General features: G+C 47.3%; 1 protein-coding gene across 1 annotated transcript; it reads right to left on the bottom strand.

The window, feature by feature from the left end:
* Positions 1 to 7,657: 7,657 nt before the first annotated feature.
* Positions 7,658 to 10,454, bottom strand: LOC148442484 (E3 ubiquitin-protein ligase TRIM39-like). The gene has a single exon (XM_088463893.1). It carries the CDS (start codon positions 10,452 to 10,454, stop codon positions 8,838 to 8,840), a length of 1,617 nt encoding a protein of 538 aa, XP_088320019.1. The 3' UTR covers positions 7,658 to 8,837.
* Between the last annotated feature and the right edge of the window lie 1,132 nt (positions 10,455 to 11,586).

The raw sequence follows: 11,586 nt of genomic DNA, 5'->3' as shown, positions 1-11,586 counted from the left end.
AATGCAGATGGGGCACTAGAAGAATAATGCAGACAGGAGGGCACTAGAAGAATAATGCAGACAGGGGGGGCACTAGAAGAATAATGCAGATGGCACTAGAAGAATAATGCAGGCAGGGGGGCACTAGAAGAATAATGCAGGCAGGGGGGCACTAGAAGAATAATGCAGATGGCACTAGAAGAATAATGCAGGCAGGGGGGCACTAGAAGAATAATGCAGACGGGGGCACTAGAAGAATAATGCAGACGGCACTAGAAGAATAATGCAGACAGGGGGGCACTAGAAGAATAATGCAGGCAGGGGGGCACTAGAAGAATAATGCAGATGGGGCACTAGAAGAATAATGCAGGCAGGGGGGCACTAGAAGAATAATGCAGGCAGGGGGGCACTAGAAGAATAATGCAGACAGGAGGGCACTAGAAGAATAATGCAGGCAGGGGGGCACTACAAGAATAATGCAGGCAGGGGGGCACTAGAAGAATAATGCAGGCAGGGGGGCACTACAAGAATAATGCAGACGGGGGCACTAGAAGAATAATGCAGACAGGGGGAACTAGAAGAATAATGCAGGCAGGGGGGCACTAGAAGAATAATGCAGATGGCACTAGAAGAATAATGCAGACAGGAGGGTACTAGAAGAATAATGCAGAGGGCACTAGAAGAATAATGCAGACAGGGGGGCACTAGAAGAATAATGCAGGCAGGGGGGCACTAGAAGAATAATGCAGACAGGGGGGCACTAGAAGAATAATGCAGACAGGGGGGCTCTAGAAGAATAATGCAGACGGCACTAGAAGAATAATGCAGGCAGGGGCGCACTAGAAGAATAATGCAGACAGGGGGGCACTAGAAGAATAATGCAGATGGGGCACTAGAAGAATAATGCAGATGGGGCACTAGAAGAATAATGCAGACGGCACTAGAAGAATAATGCAGACAGGAGGGCACTAGAAGAATAATGCAGGCAGGGGGGCACTAGAAGAATAATGCAGATGGGGCACTAGAAGAATAATGCAGATGGCACTAGAAGAATAATGCAGACGGCACTAGAAGAATAATGCAGGCAGGGGGGCACTAGCAGAATAATGCAGGCAGGGGGGCACTAGAAGAATAATGCAGGCAGGGGGGCACTAGAAGAATAATGCAGACAGGGGATCACTAGAAGAATAATGCAGACAGGAGGGCACTAGAAGGATAATACAGGCATGGGGGCACTAGAAGAATAATGCAGATGGGGCACTAGAAGAATAATGCAGGCAGGGGGCACTAGAAGAATAATGCAGGCAGGGGGGCACTAGATGAATAATGCAGGCAGGGGGCACTAGAAGAATAATGCAGGCAGGGGGGCACTAGAAGAATAATGCAGACAGGAGGGCACTAGAAGGATAATACAGGCAGGGGGGCACTAGAAGAATAATGCAGGCAGGGGGGCACTAGAAGAATAATGCAGGCAGGGGGGCACTAGAAGAATAATGCAGACAGGGGGGCACTAGAAAAATAATGCAGACAGGAGGGCACTAGAAGAATAATGCAGACAGGGGGGCACTGTAAGTATAATACAGAGTTGTGGTGGGGCTGAGGGGGGCTCTGCCTATTTTGTCCATCCTGTGCCCCATATTTTCTGATGGCAGCCCTGCGCACGAGCAGTGGCTGCACTGTGCATGCGCAAGCCCTGGATCGAGAGAGAAATTCATGTTGATCGACAGCTCACCCCATTTTGTAGGCGTGGCGGGGTGGTGGTTTCACAAACGGAGGCGTTCCCAAGCGAATGCTTGCCATTTATGGGTGGCCCCACTGACATCACCAGTGATGTCAGTGGGAGAGATTCCAGCTCTATTTGAGCCGAAAGCTCTCTGGGGCTTGCGGCAGACGAGACCCTACCACAAGGGTCTTGTCGCAAGCCCCGATGGTCGCGATGGTCTTGACCATCGCGACAATCATCCTGGTTGCTCGTTAAGGCTGTGGGTGGTAACTCACAGCCTAGCGAGTGGCCAGTAGGATGGATCATTTTTTAGTTGTGGCCGCCCTCATTCAGAGCGAGCGCTTGAATTTTGCGAGCGGCTCTGAATGAGGTCCAGAGACCCAACTGCGGCCGTATTACCATTATTCAAAACACTGAGAGTGCCCATAACTTACAGAGTGTTCTGGACATTTTAGTTAGGTTAAGTAAACCTTTATTTATTCGAGTATCATCTTTAAACAGTGATATATACACAGGACTTTATGAAATCTCTTTATTACAGAGTAGTCTGTAAGATCTTCCAAATATAGAATTGAAGGATCTTTATGAGATTGTGGGCCTCATTCAGAGGCAGTCGGAGGATGCAAGCGGTCGCTCAGAAACTGGGCTGCCGCTTGCATCCTGACCGCCTACCTCTGTTGCGGTTGTTAGGCTGTGGGTTAACACCCACAGCTCTAACGATTGCTCGGGTGATGGTCACGATGGTCAGAGACCATCGTGACCATCGGGGCTTACGACGAGACCCTAGGGTAGGGTCTCACCTGTCGTAAGCCCCGGAGAGCTTCTGGCTCTGTCAGAGCCGGAAGTTCTCCACTGACATCACTAGTGATGTCAGTGGGGCCTCCCCCAAATGGTAGGCGTTCCCATGGGAACGCCTCCGTTTGGGCTTCCACCCCCCCCGGCCCGCCTTCCAAACGGGGCGAGCTGTCAATCAACATCGACAGCTCGCCCCCTTTGGATCGAGACCCGCTATGACCAGCGCTGTCGGTCGTAGCGGGTCTTGCGCATGCGCACGAAGGAGCTGGCTCCCTCGTGCGCATGCACACTTGACAAACATCGAGGCGGCCGTGCGGTTGTAGACCGTATGGCCGCCTCTGAATACAGCCCTGTATGTGTTAGTGAATAGCCAGGTAATCCATATTTGTGGTAAGCTAGTAAGATTATATCTAATGTAAAGTGTTATTTATATGAATGTAATATTGCATTATTGAATTCATTTTTGCTGTTTTGATTGTGCAGAAACAAAATACTCATATAGGTACTTGCTCTTTATAACTGTATTATACTGTAGTTTGAAACCGTTCTTGGTACCCCAGTAGTGCATGCAGGGGGGATTTATGAGTACCCAGAAACCCCCCCTGATGGACCAAATTTGTTTTTTTAGAGACGGAGACAGCACTGTCTCCATCTCTGTACTGCCCGCGGGTATGACGTAGCTGCCGAGGACCCACAGAGAGAGATCTCTCTGCCAAGGAGGATACAGGTGCAGCGGGCACCGGGAGGGAAGTCCCTGCTGCGCTGTGATTGGCTGGCTGTGAGGAGGCGTGTTGGTGCGGCGGCAGTAGGGGGTGGAGCAACCGCGTGTCTCCCGGTCTCTGCTCCTGCTGTTTCCCATCATGCTGTGCGGATGCTCCCGGGCCGTGAAGGGTCATCGCTGTGGTCGTCCTGGTGCAGGTGCTCTGGAAGCGCCTGGCTCAGCTCCAAGTCATATGTCTTCAGCCAATAGGGAGCTACTACACATGCTGAGCAGCAGTAGCTCCGCTCACATGGGCGCCGGCGGTGACTATCCTCAGCCCTCGGTAAGTATACTGATGTTTATGTATGTATGTATATGTATGTATGTTGTGTATTAGTATGCTTGTGTGTGTGTGTGTATATATACATGCTGTGTGTAAGTATGTGTATATCTTGTGTGTAAGTATTGTGTGTGTGTGTAAGTATGCTTATTATTTATTTATTACCAGTTATTTATATAGCGCACACATATTCCGCAGCACTTTACAGAGTCTATTTGGCCACTCACATCAGTCCCTGCCCCAGTGGAGCTTACAATCTATGTTCCCTATCACATGCTCACACACACATACACACTATGGGTAATTTTTGTTGGGAGCCAATTAACCTACCAGTATATTTTTGGAATGTTGTAGGAAACTGGAGTACCCGGGGGAAACCCACGCAAGCACAGGGAGAATATACAAACTCCACACAGTTACGGCCGTGGTGGGAATCGAACCCACGACCTCAGTGCTGTGAGGCAGTAATGCTAGTAAATGTACTGCTTATGTCTGTGTATATGCCGTGCGTGAGTATGCTTATAAGGTGTGTTTATGCTGTTTGTGCGTGTGTAATATAAATATATATATATATATATATATATAATTTGTGTGTGTGGAACCCCCCCTTAAAAACACTGCGTTTGCCACTGTACCCTTTTTAGTAAAGTGACCCATTCTAATGTACCTCCAGGTATATAAATGCCTACGGTTTATCTGACATGGTCAGTGTGAGGTATAGTCTGTGCATTGTGTTGTTGTGTACTGTATTACCCTTCCTAACATGCAGTTACTGAGTTCTGACTGGTTCCAGTTCCAGGTCTTACATCAGAGCGGTACCAGGGTTTTTAATTCCTCGAGTTGTACCCTGGATATATAAGATACAGTAGACTCTGATTCCTGTCCTGTTCTCAGATCCTATCTGCCAGTATAATGCTATTATGTGTAATAAATCATTTAATCTAACAACCCCCACTCCTTCATATATATACTCACAATGCTGGCTGGTGTGGGCTGGGCCCAGTGCTTACAGAGTTCCTTATCTATAAGGAGGCTTCTGCTTCTGCTCCTCCTTGTCAGGCTAATCTGTGGGATGAGATGATGTGAGGTCTCATCACCCAGTGTCACATTACCGTCAGTGGAGGGCAGCCAGCTGGGTTATAAAGGGCCCGATCCATTTGTGTATCCATAATGGCGGGCACCTGGCACCTGCAGGTGGATTGGATGGGCAGAGCAGTCAGGCTGGGATATGCAGTAGTTATTGTGTACCCATGGCATTGCACCCTGGGAAATGGCAGCAGTTGACCTGCCCTCACTATGGCACTGTCTGTACCTGCTCTTGTGAAATGCTAACAGTGTTGGAGGGGAGGAGAACTAAAAAGCCCACTGTCTCACCAACACGCGTTTCGCTATCAGGGATTTTTAAAGGTCTAATGATCCAATGGTCTTTCTGTATTTACACCTCCTCCAGCCTATCCTGAGAGTTATCACCTATGATTGAAGCTTTCTGATGTTGTTGTTGTACAAACTCCTAAATAGGATTCACACTTATTAATTAGTTTGTCAAACATAAAATAAAGAGGAAATTATGTAGAAAGTTCATTATTACAATGTGTAAAGGTGAATTATACATTATTAGTGTATCTAATATTGCTGGAAGTCTCCACTGTTCCTATGAGATTCTAAAAAGGATTCTAGCAATGATTATTCTATCTCCGTTATTATCAGGTTTATTCCTGTTATGTTTCATGTCTTATCCTGCATGGACAAACATCATCATTCCTGGACTTTTGTCCAGGAATGATGATGTTTGTCCATGCAAGATGACGTTTTGCCTCTATCTGAGTTCCGTTTTTTGGTGGGAAAAATCCGAACTCGGCGTGCAAACTCGAACCTATCTGAGCCTGCACATCCCTAATATATATATATATATATATATATATACATACACAGAAATGGGAATTCTCTTTATAGTGGTATAATCTTATGGTTTGTTCGTTTGAAAATGAGCACTGATTATATTACCCAAGACTGGCAGAACATGCAATGAACATACAGGGTTGGAGTTCGCAGTAGAGAAAAGGGCAGAACTGGCCTACAGATCAGAGCTGTAGCTAGAGGTGTACAAGTGGCAGGGGTTGGCTGGCAACTTTTATCCTGGGGGGCAATTGCATGCAGGCAACCCTGGCAGGGGAGTAGCGTGTAGCCAGGGTGCCCAAAAGAACGTGCGTGCTACGGTGCCCCCCCTCAAGTGTTCTAGGGAGGAGGTGGGTCCATATGGGATTAATGTAAGGTAAAAATAAAGATATGGGGCAGCCCCCTGTCGTAGTGCCCATATGCAGTGCCACCCTGTGCCACAGGAGAGGACACCCTTATGCAGGCCTCAAGTAGTGCCCCCAGTAGTGATCCCCCCTATGCAGTGCCCCTTGTGCCCCAGTAGTTAGCCCCTTATATAGTGCCCCCAGTAGTGGTAACCCTTGTGCAGTGCCCCTTAAATAGTGGCCCCAGTTGTAGTCTTCCCCCTATGCAGTACACCCACTATTGCCCTTTATATAGAGCCCCCAGCAGTGGTCCCTCGATACAGTGCCCCCTGTGGTAGTCCCCTCCCCCATGTAGTGCCCCTAGTAGTAGTCCCCTCCCCCATATGCAATGCCCCTAGTAGTAGTCCCCTCCCCTTGTAGTGCCCCTAGTAGTAGTCTCCCCCAGTAGTAGTACCCCCCTTGTAGTGCCCCCAGTAGTAGTCCCCCCCTTGTAGTGCCCCCAGTAGTAGTAGTTCCCCCCTTGTAGTGCCCCCATTAGTAGTAGTCCCCCCTTGTAGTGCCTCCAGTAGTAGTAGTCCCCCCCATTGTAGCGCAGCCAGGAGTAGTAGTCCCCCCTTGTAGTGCCCTCAGCAGTAGTGGTCCCCCCCTTGTAGCACCCCCAGTAGTAGTAGTCCCCCCCTTTGTAGTGCCCCCAGTAGTGGTCTCCTCCTTATAGTGCCAGACCCCCCACAGTAGAGACATAATATAAAAAAAAACACTTACCTGACACCCGCTCCTGCTCCTGGTCCTGCCGCCGAGATCAGCTCCTCTGTCCGCTGCTTTGCATTATGGGAGTGACGCGTCATGGGAGTGACGCGTCACTCCCCATTACCCACTGCGGGAGCCGGAAGATGTCCGGCTCTGGCAGTGGGAGCAGCAGCCGATGAGAGTCTGTCTGACTCTCATCAGCTGCTAAAGCAGACACACAGCTGCCGCAGCCGGCGGCTGTGTGTTTGTGCTGTGTAGTGCTAACCAAACTCCGTCCGGTCAGTGCTACACACGCGGTGCAGTCTGTGTCACAGTGACACAGACTGCCTGTGGCCCATGGCCCGCATGAAGCTGCGGCCCGGGGGGCACATGGCACCCTGCCCCCTGGCCCAGCCCACCACTGACAAGCGGTGCGGCCACACAGAGCTCAGCACTCTGTGGGAGGCACCACCACCCTGAATCTGGCTAGCAGGGTGCCTGTAACAGCCAAAATCTCTACAGCAGTGCTGCCTGGAGCATCCTTAGGATGCTCCAGATGATCACAATGCTGCCCCTACATTCTGAGGATGCATTGCTGTAATCTCCCTCTCCTGGTGCCTGGTGCAGGCCATGCCCCTTCTGTGTGAGGTCATAAAGAGTGGGTGTGGCCTGCACTGGGCACCAGGAGTGGTAGCTACGGCACTGCTATAGAAACTGAAATAATTCTGTATTATTGGCTCAGGTTATAGTAATTAATGTACTAGGTTTAATGAGTTAGCACAATAATGTGATTTCTTACATGGGTTGGGGGTGCTACCCTGTGTTAGAGATAAACACGTATTTGTAGAGAGAAAGAAGACTCTTGGTTGGGGGCTCTCTTATATGTGTATAATGATAATCAGTTTTAAAATGTAACTTTTAATAAGTCAGGTTAAAAAGGTGAGAAGAAATCACCAAGAAAAATACATGACAGACAATTACCACACATGCATATATATAACATACATGATACATTTCTGAGGGCATTGTCCCCTAGAAGTTATGCCTCATGGGTAAAAGGCGACTTGTGTGTTACAAATCTAATATTTTTTTAATAGTTAGATTTAATACTTATGGTCATGAAAGATGCAATTTATTTATTTATAGTCATGGCCGACAAATATCAGTCCTTTATTTGTGTCAGTATGTTGACAAACCACCCAACATTTATAGGTTCATTGTGAAGAGATTGATGATAAATCTGCGCATCACACCAAAAGATTATATAAACATTCTTAACAAATATGGGACCTCATTCAGAGGCGGTCACAAGTAGCGAGCACTCGTTCTGACTGAGGACGGCCGCTTGTTTTTTTAGTGCGTCCTCCTGGTCGGTAGCTATGCTGTGTTACCACCCACAGCTATAGCAAACAACCAGGTTGATGGTCGCGATGGTCAAGACCATCGGGGCTTGCAACAAGACCCTAAGGTTGAGTCTCAGCAGCCGATCGAGCAGGAAGCTCCCAACTGACATCACTGCTGATGTCAGTGCGGCTGCCCACAAACTGGCAAGCGTTCCGTCAGATACACCTCCATTTGTGTAGCCACCCCCCCGCCACGCCTACAAAATGGGGTGAGCTATCGATCAGCATCGACAGCCGCCCCTTTTGTAGTGAGCTCCAGAGCGAGAGATTTTCTCTCTCGCTCCGGGGCTTGCGCACGCACAGTGCGGCCGCTGCACGTGCACAGGGCCTCAACATCGACCTGATTGCGAGCCCTCAGCGCTTGCGACCGGGTCTGAATGAGACCCATAATCCATGAAGCACATAGCTAGATGACCAAGCAATCGGTAATATTGGCTTTCCTCTGAAGGGCTCTCTGTAGGTCTGTGAAGGAGACCATAGAAAGCTATGATACATAAGTAAAGGCCCCATACATAAGCTATTGTGCAATTTGCAATCGATTGTGTATAAAAATCCCTTTTTCAATCGATTGCAGATTGCAGAATTGCAGATGTATGGGGGCCTTAACAGTCGGTTTACTTGCAATTTAGCAGAACTTCGATTCAGAGTTTAAAACATTCTGTTTCTTGGCAACAATATAATCTAAATTATCATCACAATCAGTGTGAGTTAAATCATTGACGTAGATATATATTAACTGTAAACATTAAAGGCTGACAGTGGAGCGTTAGGTGATGAATCATTTAATTGTAATTACCATACAGCTGCATCTTGTCACTGCCAACAAATGTCCACTAAAGCCTCTTCCGTACATGTAATTTCATCAGCCAAACAGGCTTCATGTGCTAACACCAGGCAGGTGTGTATCGAACAGCCAGCCCTGGTGCCACAATCAGATACTCTTCCCTGTGATGTCACCAGTATTTGGCCGGATTTCTTTTTTGTGACACTCCCCAGATATTTTTACATACCCGCTCCCTAAAAATAATGCAGCATGAAGGGGCTCAGTGAAGGTGGCAGTGAAGGTGTATAAGTGCCTCATCTGTTCACACAGAGAATAAAAGGACAACTGTCCTTCTTCATAATCCAGGTATATCCTCACTCTGTCACAGGGGATATTGTGACGTGACCAGTTAACTTTACTGTCATGTATCACTGAGTACTGATTATTATACCTTATCAGACAGCAGGACTTGTCATTGTCTCCAAATAGTGACTGCAATCCTCTCCTGTCTACACTTGTACAACACATCCCCACCCTCCAGCGCTCTGACTTACTGACATCCACTTCCCAGTAATGTTGCCCTGAGGAGAGTCCCCTGGTGCTTATTACCTGAGGATACTGAAATCTCTCCGGTGTTACAGGATGGTTCTGTTTTTTATCTGACCAGGATGCAGTTTTCCTGTCACCTGATATTTGTATATTATCACCAGCTATGTTTACATCCAGCAATATGTCTGCTGCTTCCTGCACACAGATTACTGTATTTATCCCTGTTATCATATCAAGTAATTTGTGTAATGTCCCTGATATGAGACCCACATCCAGATCTCCTGCACCACCGACCTGGTTATCATGTCTCTCTGTGTTCTCAGTATCACATAAGTCATCTGTGTCTGGTTCCTGTAAGACAGTCACTGGATCAGACATGTTACACAGCTCCTCAATGAGACACATCTTCCTGGACAGCTCGTCCTTCTTTATTTCCAGTTGCTGGATCAGGTCAGAGACTGGGAGTGAAATGTGCTCTTCCTGCCTGGAGATCTCACTCAGGACTCTCTTCTCCAGGTCTTCTAGCTGTCTCCTGATGTCTCTAAACAGGGCAGAGACTCTCTCTGTTACACCATCTGCTTTTTCTTGTCTTTTTCTCCTGAACTCCAGCAGACATTGGGATCTTTTCTCAGTCTCCTCTCTCTTTGTGGTCAGTTTCTGCAGAACATTTCTAAGCTTATTCTTCTTTTTCTTGGAGGCCTCATCCAGTGACTCTACCTGGTGTCCTCTGTGATCTCCATCCAGCCTACAGGATACACAGATACAGGCATTATCTTTAGTACAGTAATATCTGAAGAGCTCCTTATGGATGGAGCATTTCCTGCTCCCCAGGGAAGTGGTGGGGTCACATAAGACATGTTCTGGTGACTTGCTGTGTACTCTCAGGTGATTATCACACAGAGATGCCTCACAAAGAAGACAGGACTTAGCGGCCGGCACAGGAGAGTGAATACAGTAAGTGCAGAAGATCCCAGTCTCCTCCTGATCTGGCTGAGTGGACAGAAAACTCCCCACTATGTTACGCAGAGTTATGTTCCGTGTCAGTGCAGGATATCTCTTGAACTTTTTTCTGCATTCAGGACAGGTATAAACTTCTGACCATTCCTCCTGTGTATCCAGCAATTGATCAATACAGTCCCGACAGAAGTTGTGGCCACATCTCAGGGTTACAGGATCTGTATAAATGCTCAGGCAGATGGAACAGAGCAGCTCCTGTCTCAGATCAGCAGATGCCATCACTGGCAGCAGGAGAGAGAAATGAAAGTGACAGTCTCTGACACTCAGAAACCAGTTAGATCACATTCTCCACTCAGGGTGTCACTCAGATTATACTGTATTTGTAGATGAAGTGTTACTTAGGGACACACCCAATACATAAAGTGTAACAACTGCGATAGCAATTTTATGGTAATGCAGCAGGAGGCATCACGCCTATTGCATGCATTACTGTTCCGAGCTGCGTCCATGGACACAGCATCAGAATATCTGTGTGATCCTCTGCCAGCTTCAGCTGGTGAACACAGTTGCTCAAAAGAGGCCAAGAAATCTCCATCAGCCGACGAAGATCCTGGCCTCTTCCCTCCCCTCAATGGCAGCAGCACACCACTCTTTGACAGTCTGCTGACGCTCTGCATGAGAACACGCAGGACCCGTACTGCACATTCACAGTACGAGTCTTGTGCTAGTGCAAACCGGCACAATCAGAGATGTACGCTAACCATTGGGTTAGTGCTCATCTCTGAATTAGCCCAAGAATGCATAAACATGTATTTATTTTGGAAATAAATACATGTTTAACACCAACATTCTTTAATACTATGGCCCCCATTTACTAACGAGTTTTATCACCAACACAAGTAATACATTTCACTGTGTATGCTAAATGGTGCTCCAGCCAATCAGCTCCCAGCTGTCATTTTTCTTACAGTTGACAGTTGGGAGCTGATGATAAAACTCGTTAGTAAATGGGGGCCATTATGTCTTACTACAGTATTCAGAATTCTTAAACTGGCTTTTATAGTACAAATATATAGCATTTATTGTCTGGTGTGCATAGTATCAGAGATGTGTGCTAACCATATATTGTCTGTTGTCCATAGTATCAGAAATGTGCACTAACCATTTATTGTCTGGTGTGCATAGTATCAGAAATGTGCACTAACCATTTATTGTCTGGTATGCATAGATCAGAAATGTGCACTAACCATTTATTGTCTGGTGTGCATAGTATCAGAGATGTGTGCTAACCATTTATTGTCTGGTATGCATAGTATCAGAGATGTGTGCTAACCATTTATTGTCTGGTGTCCATAGTATCAGAGATGTGCACTAACCATTTATTGTCTGGTGTGCATAGTATCAGAGATGT

The sequence above is a fragment of the Taudactylus pleione genome, unplaced genomic scaffold (assembly GCF_031769625.1).
Source record: "Taudactylus pleione unplaced genomic scaffold, aTauple2 ptg001495l, whole genome shotgun sequence".
Lineage (NCBI taxonomy): Eukaryota > Metazoa > Chordata > Amphibia > Anura > Myobatrachidae > Taudactylus > Taudactylus pleione.
The sequence above is the reverse complement of the archived record's forward strand: the minus strand, read 5'-3'. Positions and strand labels throughout refer to the sequence as shown.

Coding starts and splice junctions, on each gene's coding strand:
- LOC148442484 (XM_088463893.1), bottom strand. CDS start 10,454: ATGGCATCTGCTGATCTGAGACAGGAGCTGCTCTGTTCCATCTGCCTG.